Genomic DNA, 16,617 nt, shown 5'->3' with positions numbered 1-16,617 from the left:
AGTAGGCAATAAGGAATTCTTTTATGGCTTAATCTCACTCTCCTACCTTTATTTTCTTTTTGCTCTTATTTCCTCATCTACTAACATCGAATATTGTGAAGGTACTTTTTGTGAAAGTTGTAACAATGTGCCATTAAGAAATACTTCTCCCCACTCCTGCACACGCCTCCAAGGTGACCACTGGGATTCCTACTGGCCATTTCTTCTGGAGCTTACCTACTTGGTGTATCATAGTGTATCAGTTTTAGACATTTTTGATTGATTTCCTGTTCTTGTAGGTGAGGGTTTTGCTCCCTCACACTTCCTTCCCCTCCCTGCATCTTCTCAGTAGAGTTATTTTCCAGTTTCTGGTTGAGTTGATACTTAGTGTTCATGTTATTTTGACTACATTAATATTATTCACTGTGGAGCCAAATGTGTTGTGTTCCTGGAATTGGTAGTATATTCTTCCCCACTCCCTCCCCGAGCTGATAAGGGTTTTTTTTTTTTTTTTTGTGGGCCTATCATCAATTTTCCAAAATGCTCCAATTTGATCTGTCGATTATTGCCTAGCAATAAATTTTCAGAATGCTCAAACCCCACAAGTTCTATGTTCTTTCTCAAGACTGGTATGGATTGCTCACTCCAGGGGTCCTGAAGTTCCTTTTGTTGCTCTCCTATGTTGAACCCTGTTTCCAGGATCCTGGGACCCCCTCTTTCTTGCTTACTCCCTCATTTTGCCAAAGCATATGTGTTGTCTCTTCTTGAGAAAGGGTAAACTGGAGGCAAATGTCAAATTCCTTACATGTCTCAAAGTATCCGTTCTCTCCCTTCATACTTCATCTTTACTTGGGCTCCAAATAGATTTCCAGATTGAACACAACATTGTCTCAAAACTGCTCAGTCACTGCCCCACCATCTTTCATCACACAGCATTGTTGAGGGTCTGACTCTAGGTCCATTTCAGTTCCTTTTTATTGCCCATTTGTCTCTCCTTGAAAGCGCTCAATGGACTTGTCTACCCCTGCTGTTCTAGAAGTTGGTAAGGGTGTGCTTCACAGAGAGTCCATGTCCATTTATTGAGCTGGGCACCTGGTGCCCCCTCATTCAAGAGAGTGCCGTACTTCCATTCTGGGAACTTCTCCTGGCTCACTACTACCAAGATGACAAGATAATACACTTTCCAGCATTTTTTTTCCTCTTCTATTCCAAACTCCTTTGGTCAAATTTTGGACACCATCCTACATGCCGCCCCCACTTCTTTCCTATGACCAACCTCTGATTTTTCCCTTTTCTCTCCCATGGCACAGTGGCTACTTGTGTGGTCTCTAAAGCCAGGTCTTTGTTCTGGTTATTACTATTGACTGTTCAAGGTTCATTTTTCTACGCAGCTTTATCCTCAAGCCTTTTGTTAACTTTTCTTATACAATTTCTGATATTATAGTTTTAATTTCCAAGAATGTTTTCTAATTTTTTTAAGATTTATTTATTATTTATCTGAGAGTGAGAGAGCATGAACACGTGCAGAGGGGGAAGGGACAGAGGGAGAGGGAGAGAATCCCAAGCAGACTCCACGCTGAGTGCAGAGCCCAGGCCCAAGAGGGGCTCCATGTCATGACCCCAAGATCATGACCTGAGCTGAAACCAAGAGGCGGAGGCTTAACCGACTGAGCCACCCATGCGCCCCATGTTTTCCAATTTCTACTTACCTGCCTACCTATTTATCTCTCTCTCCCCCTCTTTTCTCTTTGCTTCAAAATTCATGTCCCTCTTTTGTTTCTCTGAGAAAGTATACTATGTGGTTTTGTTTTTGTTTTTGTTTTTATGCCCTCATATTTCTCTCTCCTCTGAGTTCCTTTTCTCCCAAATGTTATTCTAGTCACTATCTCCCATGTAGGCAGTTGTCCTCAAATGTCTGGCAATGCTTGGTGTTCCATTTGTATTTAAGATGATGCACGACCGTGGATTGGAAGCACTGAGTGGGTGGGGCTTGTCCCCAGCTGGTCTTTACCCTGGGTGATAGGGAGCTGATCTTTATGTTGGGGGACCCTTTGAGTATCAGTACTTGTAGGTGTCTTTCTCTGGGGTCATTTGTTTCCGCAGAGAACAGTCCTCTAATCTCCTCATTGAGGGACTGTTGTTTGACTGCAGAGTTTTTGAAGGTAGGGCTGAAGAAGGGGGCTGGCAGTCTCAATATTTGGCACAAGGTCCATTTGGGAAAGGCTGGGGCGGAGTGGCAATATTGTAAAGCTCTTCCTCCAAGATATGTGGTTTCAAGAGGCCCTGGTTTTATGAAATAACTCACTTCTGAGAATTTGGAGAGGCCATATTCTCTACTAAAGCAACTCAAGATTGGTCTGCCTTTTTTTTTTTTTTTTCCCAGAACTGAAAATTTCTTGAGTAAAACATGATTTAATTTCTGGGGTTCCCATGATAAATGAACCCTTCAGTCCTAATTACCACCCTTTTCAGACAGCTTTTGTGTTGGCAAGACCTATTGTTTCTGGCAGATAGAACATACAGGCTTTGTATGCTCTCTACCTCAAGGTCAAAGGTTATATTTCAATTATAGCCCCTCCCACTACCATTCTGATGACACTCCATCTCTAATCTTGTATTCTGTGCTCTAGAGAGAACCAGAGTGAGGTAGATTGGCCAGAACCCACATGGTGGAGGTGGTATGTTCTAGTCTTCCTCTAGGTTATTCCAAGCGATCCCTGACCTTTCACCCTCACCTAGCATGGACCAGTATTGGGTCTAAGTCTGTATTAGTCCAATCAGTAAACTCTTAGAACCCTAGACATTGAATTCAGAGTTTTTATAATTAAACAAACAATTTCTGTAATTTCTTCTGGAATTTTCTTCCCTACTCTGATTCTGCATTTTATTTTCCGGCCTATGTGAAATTAAAATCCTACAGTGCACAACCATGAGGAGTGGGCCATGGGGCAAACTGTTAACTTTATCGTGTTAAGGAAAAATGGTTTCCTGAGGGGACACAGGTGTAGAAGGTGGTGTGCTAGAGGGCAGTGGAGGATCAGGGTTTCCCAGGTCCTCTGCATCCTTCCGGATATCCCCATTCCCACAGGGGGATCTGTCTGTCTCAATTCATACTCTAATAGTCACACATGCTTTTTGGCAAATGTGTGTATTCAACTCATAATTAAGACACCTTTCAATTTAGGCTCTGAACTGGTTTCCAACATTCTTAACCTGGCAGCTGCAAGTAATAAAGAGTTTCTTTCCAACATGGTCACAGAAAAGCTCTAAGTTTTACTCGAACTTGAAGATAAAAATTTCAGTATTTGGGTCCCCCCCCCTTATTTAAGGGGCTCGGTGCCTTCAGAAACACCCATCCTACTTTCTGGTTCTGCCAGGCTTCATCCTCTTTGGACTGGTGAATAACGGCATCTTCCTGCCCCCCATCATCCACTGCTGGCCGGGCTCTATCATTAGTGGACGACTAATTGTTTCATTACCAGATCACATGGGCTGCCATCTTCCCGCTCTGGGACATGGGTGTGAACCTCACCTCCATGAAAGTCTGTGTCTGCAACCTGCTCCCTGGCATTCACTTCCATTTCAGTTAATTTTCTTGATTTATAACCAGTCCCAGCTTCAGCTAAGAATGACTGCATGGGTGTGGTCTGGAGAGCTCCCAGAACGGAAGAAGGAAGGGAAGGAAGGGCCACCTGGCCTCAGGAGATCATGCAGCCTCTCTCTGGGCCACAGCCATGATAGGATCAATGCCTTCTGCCCATCTCTGCGTGTCTTCATTTGAGTTTTCGAAATCCAAGTGGCCTCACTTACGTCAGGCTAGGGTCAAAAGCCCTTGAATCAAGCAAGTCAAGAGGACCTGAGAGGGGCCTGGTGACAGTCGTCATGAGCCAGGCAAACCTCCCAGGTTGTGTCTGGAGCAGCGTTGCTGCTGACAGGGCACATTCAAACCTGTGGCTTTAAGATTCTTAATTCAGGCCTCACAGTGTCCTTGCTTCCAGACCTCTCACTCCTAATCTTCCCAATTTCTCCATTCCACAACCACTGTTAGTCTCTGCTCCCGGAACATTCCCCCTCATCCCAAGGCTGCCTTGTTTAGCCCCTTCCCCCAGCTCTCCTCAGGGGGTAGCTTCCTGCCTTTAAGATCCAGCCTCCTGCCTCCTTCTCCAGGAAGTCCTCCCAGAATGCTTAGTTGACACCCTATTTTTTCTCTTTTTGTCAGCTTCTTTTCCTGTGCTATATATCGTCTCCTCGTGTCACTCAGGGTCCCTATGGGAAACAGTCGACACACTCAAATTGGGCAATTTGAGGAGAGTTTAATAAAGAGGCCATTTACAAAGGTGATAGCAGGGTAAGAGGAGACTGCATCCCCCCCTGAGTAAGATGAGTAGCAGTGGGGCTCGTTAGCAGATGTAAAGGGGTCAGGGGTGAGGGACACAATATGGAGAGGTCCACCGAGGCTGGTTGGGGTGCACCCGGCCCCCAGTGCTGCCTCAGGAGGGGCTGGGGTCAGACCTCGCTCTCCCCCTCTCTTCCAACCTCCTGCAGGGGCTCTCTATGGGCTCAATCCAGAGAGCAAGCTAGAATGCTGGCCACCTCCATTCAGGGCAGCTTCTTGGGCGCAGGGCAGAGTGGACAAGGGCACAGGGTGGATCCGAGCACATTGGCCACGATGTCCTAAACACACTTTGACTAGGTAACGCATCATCTTCTTGTGGCCAGCAACCAAGGCTTTGTTTTATCTTCCCTTTCACTGCCCCTGCCACCCCCACACTCCATAAAGGCTAGGACCATGTAGATGTTCAGTAAATGTGACCAGCCAGGGTTTGACAGATGAACAGCCTCCAGACTGAACAACATAGGACGCGCTCCGTCCATTCTCCCTCGTCCTGGGCCAGAGGAGTTGCCGTTCTGATCGTCAGATTTCCGAACACAGACAGGGCCGCACCCACTAGCAGCCGGGGCCTCTGGGTATTAAGAGACCCCACGCATGCACTAGCAACTGTCTGTTTTCACCCCGCAAGCAGCTGTATGTTGAATCGGGGTGTTTCTCACAGGGGCAGGTTCTGCTCTTCTGCTTTTCTCTGTTCTCTTCTATTCACGCGCATTTTTTGGCATACGCATTGCTTTGGGCTCGGGCTTGGGCATGGCCCTCTGGAATAAGATTTGAATTTTGGTTTAGGAAGAGGTAGTGGAATTTCATAAGCCTTGAACTATAACCAGTTTACCAACATCCTACATCAAGGAACTGGGAATTAGCCCAGATCCTAATAAATCGGACCCGGGTTTCCTTCCTTCTGTTCCTCCTTCTGGGGCACTCACAGCATTGCACAATTCCTAGGGACATAAATGGCATCCCCTAAAGTTTTGCCACACAGTTGGACCACATCAGATATAGGCATTCTTGAGTTTCTTGCTGCCATATCAAGACCTCACCTCCCGCCTAGCACACGGGCATATTCTCCACTTACTGAACGAACGACCACCGGACGCTCTCTGCGCCTCCGGCATGGGCGGACGCCCCCTAGTGTCCACATTTCCCACTGCAACTGTGACCGAAGCTGGTGTTAGCGAGTAAAGCACGAGCTTCAGCTTATCGGGGTGAATTTGCCAGGACCTCAAACTAAACCAGGAAAAATTTTGTCCTCTCTGAAAACTGAGAGGCTTTCCTCAGTTCCAAAAGTCTAGAATGCAAGAGGCAGCCATTCTTTGGATGGCATGGGGCAGCGGCCGTCTTAGTACATAGTGTTAGCCTTTTGCATTGGAGACCAGCATTTGGCTGCTAGACCCCCTAACCCTATGTTGTGTATTTTGAACTGCTTCCAGGGTCAAGGTAAGACTAGCCTGGGCACTTATGCAGCTTGTCTACAGCCCTCACATTCCAAGTTCTCCTCTACAATCTAGTCTCCCTTGTTGTGGCATTGCCTGTCAGAGCCCCAGATCCTGTGCAGTGGCATGGATGATAAGGGGTCAGGAAACTTCTTCTGTAAAGGACAAGAAGATAAATATTTTAGGATCTGGAGGCAGTACAGTCTCTGCAAAAGCAGCCACAGACGATTTATAAACATAAGAGCGTGGCTGTGTTCCAGCGAAACTTTATTTACAGAGCGGGCAGTGGGCCGTTTTTGGCTCGTGCGTCACAATTCACGGACCCCTGGAAGAGATCAGTGGATGGAGAAAGATGACCCTGACTATGCTGGGGACTTAACCTGGGCAGAAATGGAAGAAAATCCCAGTGAAGTTCTTGCAAGCCCACAGCTATGGAGGACAGGAACCTGCTTTGTTAAGCATTGGACTTTAGAATTTTAGCTCTGGAATTTGAAGGAAATCTCAGAAACTCAAGCTGGAAAAGGATCATCTTCTTTAAACTAGCAGAGTGTGACGCTCAACACAGAGGACGAGGAGGACCAGGGAAGTCAGCACTGAGTCGTGTTCAAGACCACCTGCCATTGTCAAGGTCACTCCAGGCTTGCCGCAGAAAGTTCTCCCTGCTGCACCTCTGTGCCTTTGTGCCTTCCCACAAATTGACCCACCTGCCTGGACACCCCTCTCACGCCCACCCGTGGCGTCATGGAAAAGTTGTTCACAAACCTGTTCAAATATGCAGCCAATGTGTTCTCCCTCAAGCCTTCACTGAGTGTGCCCAGCTGGCTTCCGACATCCAGTATCCATGTTGCGACGCCTGGGAGCTTTTCCGCAAAGCTGGACGGGCCTCTCTGCCAGAGCCAGTCATGCCAGAAGTGCCCGGAGAATTAACATCCCCCAGGAGCCACCATCAGCCAATGACTCACAGGGGCACAATGCAAATATCCCATCCTCCTTCCCCCTCCAGTGGGATTGCTGAGTGTGATTACACTGTCGCCAGGAGTTTCCTAGTGGTGTTGAGCTCCGGTCACCCCCAGTGGAAGGTACTTCATAATGAACCCTTTGCTGGCATCTTCCCGTTCCTGTCTGACTTCCCTGTTCCCTACTGGAGTTGCCTGCACTTTCCAAATTAAATTCTTGGCTCTCAAATCCTTGCTCAGGATCTGCTCTTGGGGGAAGCCAATCTAAGCAGAATGTGACTTTCTCTGGGTACTTTTCTTCAATTCTCCCTCTGTTTCCTACTGCAGGAGAAAGCACCCATCGTGTTTCATTATAGTCATTGGCTTCCGGTTGAGTCTCTTCCACTGAACAGCGAGTGAGTTTTCTAGAAGTGGGTCTTATTCATCTTTGCATCACTGGTATGTTCCCTAGTCTGTCGTGCAGTGTTCAAATGTGTGTTTGCTGGCTACCAGAAGCTTGATGTGTAGGTAGAATAGATGCAAAGGGGCAAGGTGGCGGGGGTCCGTGCTTCATTGCTGACCCCATGTAGCTGCTACTAGCAGCTATTGTGGCTACTTCAATTAAAATTGAATACAAATTAAAAATCCAGTTCCTCACTCCAGTAGCCACATTTCAAGGGCTGCATGTGGCTAGCAGGGATCCTATTGGACAATACAGGTAGAGAACATTTCTATCCCTGTAGTTAGTTCTATTGGACAGCGTGGGGCTGGAAGGCCAAACGAGCACACTGAATCCATGATTTGGTTATGTGCCATTCTGTGTGGGTCACAAAGCTCCTAAAAGCTTTCAGGCACCTGGGTATATGACCCAGTACCAATATCCAGCACTTGTGCTCACCTAAGGACAGACACTGCTTCACAAGACAAGAGAAAACCAGTAGGTATAGTTAAGTCTTCAGATGATTGCTTTATTTACATTTTGACTGAACCACAAAAAAGACAAAAGGTACTTCAGGGTTTCCAATGCCCTTATGGCTGGTAGAATGGATACCACATCAGAAGAGCAGCCTAGCTTCTTTTTTAAAATATATAATTCTAAAGTTTTGTTTATGTTTTTAATTGATAACATGTTCCCACAGTTCAAAAGCCAAAAGGCACAAAGGTATTCAGAGAAAAGTCACACTTGTCCTACCCTCCACCCTTAACCCTCTCTAAAGATAACCAAACGCTACTGTTTTCTTTCCTAACCTTTAAGGGATGGGCAATGCACCCAAGCACAGTGAATAATCTGTGTTTATCTCTTTTTTATTTATTTTTTTAGCATAGGATACATCCTGTTTTGTCTTTTTTTTTTTTTTCAGTCAATTCCATATCGTTCCCTGGACTTTGACTCTTCCTTCAACGCTGTCTCTTGGTTCTTCCAGCACCTCTTTTATTAGCCATTGATCTCTCCTTGCCTCACACGTGCCTTTCTCTTTTAACTAACTCCCTGCATGGTTCTGGGGTCTCTACTCCATCCTGTGTTACCGGATTTATCTTCCTAATGCACCATGGTGATTATTCTTCTCCCCTGCTCTAGACCCTTCAGTAGCTCCCTTTGCCTCCCCAAAAAAGCCCAAGATGCTTGCCTCAATTCCATGGCCCATCCCAACCTGCCCACCCCACCCTCCTATCCACACATGTTCATGCCCTACCCCCTCACCTTTGTACTGGGCATTCCACTGGCTTCATGTGCTTCCCCCAAGTCCCCTCCCTTTCCAAATCCTGCCTTTTTTTTTTTCCAAAGACCTGCTCAAAAGCCACTTCCTCCACGAAGTCTTCCTCCTTCAGATTCCAGCTACAAATGGTCTCTCCCTTCCTGGCCCAGGCAGAGCATTGAGTATGTTTCTCTTTGTTCTGGAGTTACCTGTTTCTGTCTCACACCCCCTACCAGATGGGAGGTTTTACAGGGCAAGGATTATGTTTATCTTACACACTTTGTGCATCCTTCACTTAACTTAAATCAATGTTGGTGCATCCTGTCTGTATCATCTAATACACAGTTGTTGGATGAATGCTGAGCCTGGTATTTAAGAGGACAGTGTTTGCACATTTCAGGGCTCCAAAAAGTTTCTGCAAACAAGGCCTTTATTCTCTCTCCTGAAAATACCAAATTACTCTTCTTCTATTGAGTTGCTCATACGAAATCTGATCATTTGGTGTAAACAGGAAATCCATTCACTAATAAGCATACTTGGCGGTGGGGGGGGGGGGCACCTGGCTGGCTCAGTAGGTGGAGCATGCAACTCTTGATCTCCGGGTTGTGAGTTCAGGCCCCACGTTGGGTGTGGAGATTACTTAAAAATAAAATCCTTTAAAAAAAAAAAGAAAAGAATTCTCGGAACAAGGGTGACATGCCATTATGCTGCTTGGGAGTACATAGACACTGGGGGAAAAAAAGCGCCTTTTCATCAAGCAAGGAGAGAGCTAGGCACGTTAAAAGCATTGTGATTGATATATTGTATTTTGTGAAATATGTTTCATTTATGCAATAGCTGCCTGACGTTAAGGTTTAAATTTAAAAGGATTTACCTGTTAGTAGCTGCGTGTAGTAACTATCTAACATTCGGGGACATTACAATGTATGTAACTCTTCAGAGAACCAAGCAAAGCTCTGTCTTTCGAGGTCGACAGTAAGTGAACTGACTGGCCAGCGACCCCTGGTAATGCCTGGGCCACCCACATATACTGACACCATTGTGTATATATTTTAATGTCTTTAAGAGTTTCAGCATTGAGCCAGAAGTTTAAAGGGCCGGCGTTGAGGACAATGTGATTGACGTAATGCGTTTGCTTCATGGGTCCAGCACGTCGGTCTTAAAATACAAATGACAATTCCTGCTCCCCTGTTGATGGGGATACCGAGCTGGCTCTCTCTGACTTCTCGCTGGGAAAGAATGGGATGTATTTGCCCAGGTAGGTGGCCACGTGCCTGCGGAAGAAGTGGCAGAGGTGCTTCCGGAACCTCTCCCCCACGAAGGCGTAGATGATGGGGTTGACGCAGCAGTGCGTGTAGGCGATCACCTCCGTCACCTGCATGGCCACGTCCAGCTGTTTGCTCTGCTCACAGCTGGTTTCAAAGAAGATCGTTTGAAAAGCCGTGAGGAAGAGGACCAGGTTGTAGGGTGTCCAGAAAATGAAAAAGACCACCATGATGACAAAAATGAGCCGGATGGCCTTGTACTTTTTCTTACTGGGGCATCTCAGCAGGGTTTTAATAATTCCAGAGTAGCAGACAACCATGATGAGCAGAGGCAGAGTGAGACCCAGGATATTCATTCTCAGAGCATGGAAACGCTTCCATCTGTCTTCTTGGTTTTTTGGGTAAATAGGCAAGCAGACAAACTGTTGGACGTCTTCTTGGGACTCATGGAAGATAAATTCAGGGAGGGCTGCTAGCCCCGCCAGGCCCCAGGTGAGAACACTCATGATGACACCAAAAGTGACAGTCCGGGCTCGAAGGGCAAACACGGCATGGACGATGGCCAGGTACCGGTCTATGGTCAGCAGGCTGATGAAAAAGATCTCACTGTATAAGCCCATGTAATAAAGCCCGGAGAGGAGCTTACACATGGAAGAGCCAAAAACCCATTCATTCCACCCAGCATAGTGAATCCAGAACACCAGGGTGAATAGAAAGAGCAAGTCAGAAATGGCCAAATTGAGCAGGAAGATGTTGGTCATAATCCAGAGCCTCTTGTATTTCATGAGGATCACCACCACCACCACATTGCCCAGCAGACCAACCACAAACACCAGGGAATACAGCGGGGGCAAGAACTGGGCTCCCAGCTGCTGGATGTTGACTTTTATACACGGCAGTGAATACTCATAGTCGAACACTGTGGTCTCAACAGACTCATCCATGGTCTTCATCACGGCCGTGAAGGCCTCCATTATTTTGTCCCTGTGATAGAAAAACAACAAACACCAACCACACAATTAGGCACAATCACTCTTGGTGAGCCACACCCATTGATTTATCCTTTTACCCACAAAACCGCATGTGATTCAACAGCCTAGACATTTAAAGTTTCTTCAGCATGTATTTCAAAGGTTATGTCGGAGATGCTGGGGTGGAGAGAGGTGTCAGGGACAAAAGACGTGAAGTTCTGAAAGCGCAATTCACGATGGGAAAAGAAACAGAGATGTGACGGATGGTGGTGAAGAATGGGGATGTTGGTTTCTGCAAGCATTTGAAGGAGGAAGTACAGGGCAGAAAGAGCAGGCTGGGGAATGAGAACAATAATATTATGCTGATCATTATTGCTGTATCTTTCCAGGCATTTTGGATTTTATGTTTTATAGTTTATATATGACTTTCAAAATCAGCTTCCCTATTTAAAAACCAAATGCTTATAATAATAATAATAATAGTGATCGTTGTTATTACAAATAACTTCCCCTCTCTGTGGCCCCTTAACAAGGTTCTGTCCGTCATAGCTGATGGGGAGATTGAACCTTGGAGAAATTTAGTAATTGACCCCAAATCCTCTAACAAGTAGATATAAAAGTTCAGGCTAGGTCTTCAGTGTCTATGAACAACTTTTTTTCTCAGTAGATTCTAATGCAGTGATTTTCAAGTTTAACTTTTGAAGACTTCACCATCATAATTATCATTAACTAGTGTGACACTTACAGTTCTAAGCTGTTGCCCTTTACCGGCTCCTGATAATGTTGAGATAAGCCAGCCCTGTGCCAACAGCAAACCCCTTGGAGTTCTTACTTCATAAAGGGACTGGGGGGAGGGATAGGCCAATGGAATTTCTTCGCAGATTTGGTATTTTTTAAACTAGGACCCCTAGGGCCAGTGGCTGCTTTTCTTAAGAATACAGGCTTCACTGGAAAAGAAGGAGTTCCACGGAGGACAGTGAATCCCGGCACTGTTTCCTTGGAAGAAGTCCTACTGACTTTCTCCTTTCTCTGAGGAAGGGACAAGTGTGAAGACATGCATATAGGTCAATGGGCATTTCTCAAGGTAGGTCTTAGTAAAGCAATTGTTGGAGCCAATGGTAAGACATTATCTTTGATTCTTAATCGAATACTGGGACCCCAGTGGTCAGCACCTGTCAGGGTCTTGTGTAGTCAGAGAATGGATGTGGGCTGGAGCCATTCCCAGCCATTCTTCTCACCAGCTGTAGGACTTGGGCAAGAACTTAGCTTTGAGCCTTGTTTACTCATCCCCAAATGAGGATCATGAGACCACTTGAAGTTATGTTCAGGATCAAATGAGATTTAAAAAAAAAAAACAAAACTTTAAAACTGGTAGGAAGTGGGACTGAAAGATAAAGCAACGAGAAGCCATTTCATATAAAATTAGAGAGGAAGTTGGGTCTCTTGGATAGAACTTGGTCTATTTCCGTGACTCTGCCCTAGTACATCCCACTGATCAATAACACATCTAGGCCTTTGAGGTGGAAGATGGGACTGAAAACAACTGATTTGTATGATCTTATCAGCATTTTAATTCCTAATGGCATAATTCACAGTCGCTGAGAAAAAAAATGCCTATTATTTTGTCTGTTACATATTCACAATCACAGAAAACATCCCTCTCTAAATTTTAGTGGTTAAAGCAAAAAAAAAAAAAGAAAGAAAGAAAGAAAGAAAAAGAACAGAGCTGCTTGCTCCAGAGAGCAAAAGTATAGTAGCCTCCACTTAATTATTCCATTATCTTTCCTTTTATCTGAGATGGATCTAAAAACAAGTCAAAGTAAAAAAAAAAAATCACTAAGGTTTTGTTCGACTTGATGATCATGTCTTTAATTCATGTGTCACTTTCAACATGACCATGATAAAATTATAGAATCTTTTTGGGGACTCTAGAGTGCAACACACAGGGAAACATGCAGGTTCTCTGGCGTCAGAAGCCAAGTCCTTGACTACTAGTTACATGGGTCCAAGATATGAAAACTGAAATGGTTTTCGGTCCAAATCAAAATGAATATTTCAGTCTGCAATAGTCAAGAGGTTTGAATTAGGCTCTTAAAAATGTCTTTTTGCATTTTGGAAATATGGTACAATAAGAGTAAGCAGACAAACAGGCAAACCAATAATAAAGAAAGGCAAAAAACCTAAAAGTAAAAACCACCCCAAATTCCCCCATGCAGTTTACCACTAGTAATGTTTCTCTACAGATATGCAGACATGGATACAAGTTTTACCAAGAAAATGAGTTCACATTCTTTTAGCTGGTCCACTAAAATTGCTCACAGTACAACTCAGCTGTACCACACAATGAAGTTCCTTTAGTCTCCAAAACAATTTAGATCTTGCCAACTTTCCCCTGGGAAGCAGGGAAACGGATTCACAAATTTTAGTCCAAAGTTGTTTAATCTTAGCCTGACCCATTCATTTGAAGGATGACTTTAGTTTTGCTCATCCTGTTTACGTTCCCAGCTTCTTAATTTGGGTTTCTTATCTTCTCTCATTGGTCCTTTTTTTTTAAATAATTTTCTTCTTTATTGATTTTTTAAATATTTTATTTATTTTACCTCACAGAAAGACACAGCGAGAGAGGGAACACAAGCAGGGGGAGTGGGAGAGGGAGAAGCAGGCTTCCCGCGGAGCAGGGAGCCCGACGCGGGGCTCGATCCCAGGACCCTGGGACCATGACCCAAGCCAAAGGCAGATGCTTAACTGACTGAGCCACCCAGGCGCCCCCTCATTGGTCCTTTCTAAGATGGTAGTGGAGATATGAGGGAGGGACTGGCATGGGCAGAGGAGGAAGAGGGTCTCCTGTTGGTCCTATTTATGTGGCTGGTGTCTGCTGAGGAGGGACAACGCAGTCCCAACCCCGAACTTTTGGCTAGCATCTGTTGCTTTGTAGCTAACAGCCTCACGATCAACTCATTCTTAGTCGTGCCTGGGCATAGTGACCTCTCCAGCTCTGGCTGGAATGGAGGACCCTCTCTGTTCCTGCCACATCATCAGGCTTAGGGCCCAGGCTAAGCATCTTCTCCAGAACTGGCAGGCACCTAGACAGACATACTGCTCCTTGACTCCGTGTCCACGCCAGGTACAAACTAAGGGAACTTCAAGGGTACAAACTAAATTATTTTTCTGCCTGACCACCAGCTTAACCATGCTGGCCATCCATGAGAATAAGGAAGTGACTTGCAGAGAGACATCCTCTCGGAGGGCCCCCCTCAGTCTATCAAACAGCCCTTCACACCCCCCAACTCTGGTCAAAGCCTGGGTGGGGAAGATAGGAACCTATATGCATGACTCCTTCCTTCTGTGACCTCTGGCTCTTCTCTCACAATTCCTGGAGTCAGAAGGAGAGGAGCCCACCCCCTTCCCCCCAAATCTTCAATTTTTACTGTGTAATATGTAATGGATACCTCTCCATGGGGAAAAAGCAGAGTTCTACATTCACCAATTTAAAATTTTAATGAATGTTGCAAGGCTGAATTGAGAATAAACATCTAGAATTAGAAATAATTCTCTCTCTCTTTTTAAAGATTTTATTTATTTATTTGAGAGAGAGAACGAGCAGAGAGGAGGGGCAGAGGGAGAGAGAGAGAGAGAAGCAGACTCCCTGCTGATCAGGAAGCCCGACATGGGGCTCGATTCCAGGACCTGAGTTGAAACCCAGAGTCCGACCCTTAGCTGACTGAGCCACCCAGGCACCCCTAGAGATGCTTCTTTAGAAAACAGATTGAAGTTTGGAATGCCATTGTAATCATCAAAAAAAAAAAAAAAAAAAGTAAATGATGCCCCCCCAGTGCTGGTGAGGTTGGAGTGACCCCGAAGCAATTATGCATTCCTGATGCAACATAACTTGGTTCCGTAAGTTTAGGAAATCTCGTACAGAACAAGAACCAATAAGATACACATGGCTTTGATCCAGGGGTTCTAGAGCAGAGGAATTTACCCAAAGGGGAAGAAATCCACCAAACCAAAACAGGATGTTTATTGTGGCCTCATTTTCATGATGGAAAGAAACAACAAAAAGGCAACAGCTTAAATGTTTGACAAGTGAAGGAGACTTTGGATAAATTGTAGCCCACTTACGACAATAGATTATTATGTAGTCATTAATAAAACTAGTTTTGGGGGGGTGCCTGGGTGGCTCAGTCAGTTAAGCATCTGTCTTCGGCTCAGGTCCTGATCCCAGGGTCCTGGAATGGAGCCCCATGTCAGGCTCTCTGCTCAGCGGGGAGTCTGCTTCTCCCTCCATCTGCCTCTCCCCGCTGCTCATGCTCTCTCACGTGCGTGCTCGCTCTCTCTCTCTCAAATAAATAAGATCTTAAAAAAAAAAAAAAAGCTAGTTTTGGAGGGGCACCTGGGTGGCTCAGTCCATTAAGCTTAAGTGGCAGACTCTTGATTTCAGCTCAGGTCATGATTTTAGGGTCCTGAGATTGAGCCCAGTGTTGAGCTCCGTGCTAGGTGTGGAGTCTGCTTAAAATTCCCTCTCTTCCTCTCCCTCTGCTCCACTTTCTCCCTCTCTAAGAAAAAGAAGGGGGGTGCAAATAATGAAAACAGTTGTAGGAAGGAAGTGGATGATCATGTTTAAAGTTGCAAGATATGGAATTTTTAAATATTTGCTTAGCCATTAAACTGTAATGAAAAGCCAGTGCCTTCTAGCAGGTACTGCTGGAGATTTGGCAAACACATTTTCTCAAGGTAACTGGGTTGAAAACGTGGGCAAATTGCAAGCTGAAGAGTTTAGTCATCAGAACCTGAAACCGCAAACTGAGATCTAAGAAACTCAGAGTGGAAGTCACACTGGGTAGAACATTTGAATTTTGTTTTAAAGATCTTAATGTTTGGTTCTTGTCGATCCTGAGTGGAGTTAACGTGAAACCACCAGACTGGGGGAGGGGAGATTTCTCTTAGAAATTTCTCTTTAGGTCTTGAGACCTGAACTGGCCAGCCTCCATGGAACAGTGAGAAGCCCTTCAGATGACCTGGCGCGCACCTGCATGTGGATATGTGGGCTGTGTAGACACTGGCTCCCAGAATGTTTCCAAATTATCTGGTGTGTGACACTGTCACCCCCACACTTTCCTTCTTCTTACTCTGTGAGTCTCAGTGCTTTTGGTAGATGCTGAAGTTGCAGGATAACCACGGGGCCCTGCTCTTCTCTTGCTGCCCCAGACATTTCAACCTCTGTGACTGGACTCTGCGTTTAGATGTCCCTGAGTAAACATGGGTTTACAATAATTCACACCTCTTTGCCTTTGAAGAAGTGGAGACTACTTCCCTGCACCCTTGAACACCTCCCCAGATGCAAGCTGGAGCTTCTCCTAATGAGTCAACTCAGAGACGCTTGTTAAACTCCAAAGACATCCCAAATAAAACCAGTGAGCTGTGACCCCAATTCCTTCATCTCGAGCACCAGCCCACACAGTGCCTCTGAATGGAAGAAATACTCATTTTCAGCCTGGATCAAATAATGCATGATACGGACAAACTCTTTGATGCATTTTTTTTCCTTATTGTCGACAACCACCTGCGAAGATACAAAATAGTGGGAAGAAAATGGTCTCTGAGTTCAGGAAGTTTACTTTCTTTACACATAACCGATGTGAGATAAGAGTCAATGATAATTGAGTCTTCCTTAGGCCAAGCACCTTGCATATGTTTGCTTGATCTCACAAGTTTGCAAGGTAGGTTTGTATATCCCCGGATTTTATAGATGAGCAGACAGAGGCTTGGCAAGGCTCGGTCACTCACCTGAGGCTATTCTGTGCATGGCAGAGCTGAGACTTGATCCTGTGTCCTTTTGCCCTAAAGCCCACACTGTCATTGCCTTGGGCTTCCATTTAGTGAGGACCTCCACACCCCAAGATTGCATGAATGTTTATATATAGTCTGGTATTTTGTGGCTCAA

At 45.3% G+C, this 16,617-nt stretch overlaps 1 protein-coding gene across 3 annotated transcripts in view; it reads right to left on the bottom strand.

Moving 5' to 3' along the window:
• Positions 1 to 8,037: 8,037 nt before the first annotated feature.
• The window catches only part of LOC113918189 (C-C chemokine receptor type 3), a 96,693-nt gene continuing 88,113 nt past the window's right edge, over positions 8,038 to 16,617 (bottom strand). For all 3 annotated transcript variants that reach the window (XM_027586439.2, XM_027586438.2, XM_027586440.2), the window contains one exon: positions 8,038 to 10,686. In XM_027586439.2, coding sequence (XP_027442240.1) covers positions 9,597 to 10,676 — 1,080 coding nt within the window. In that variant the 5' untranslated portion in view covers positions 10,677 to 10,686 and the 3' untranslated portion in view covers positions 8,038 to 9,596. The remainder of the gene's footprint in view (positions 10,687 to 16,617) is intronic.

This window comes from Zalophus californianus, chromosome 1 (assembly GCF_009762305.2).
Source record: "Zalophus californianus isolate mZalCal1 chromosome 1, mZalCal1.pri.v2, whole genome shotgun sequence".
Lineage (NCBI taxonomy): Eukaryota > Metazoa > Chordata > Mammalia > Carnivora > Otariidae > Zalophus > Zalophus californianus.
This window is presented reverse-complemented; position numbering and strand designations above follow the sequence as displayed.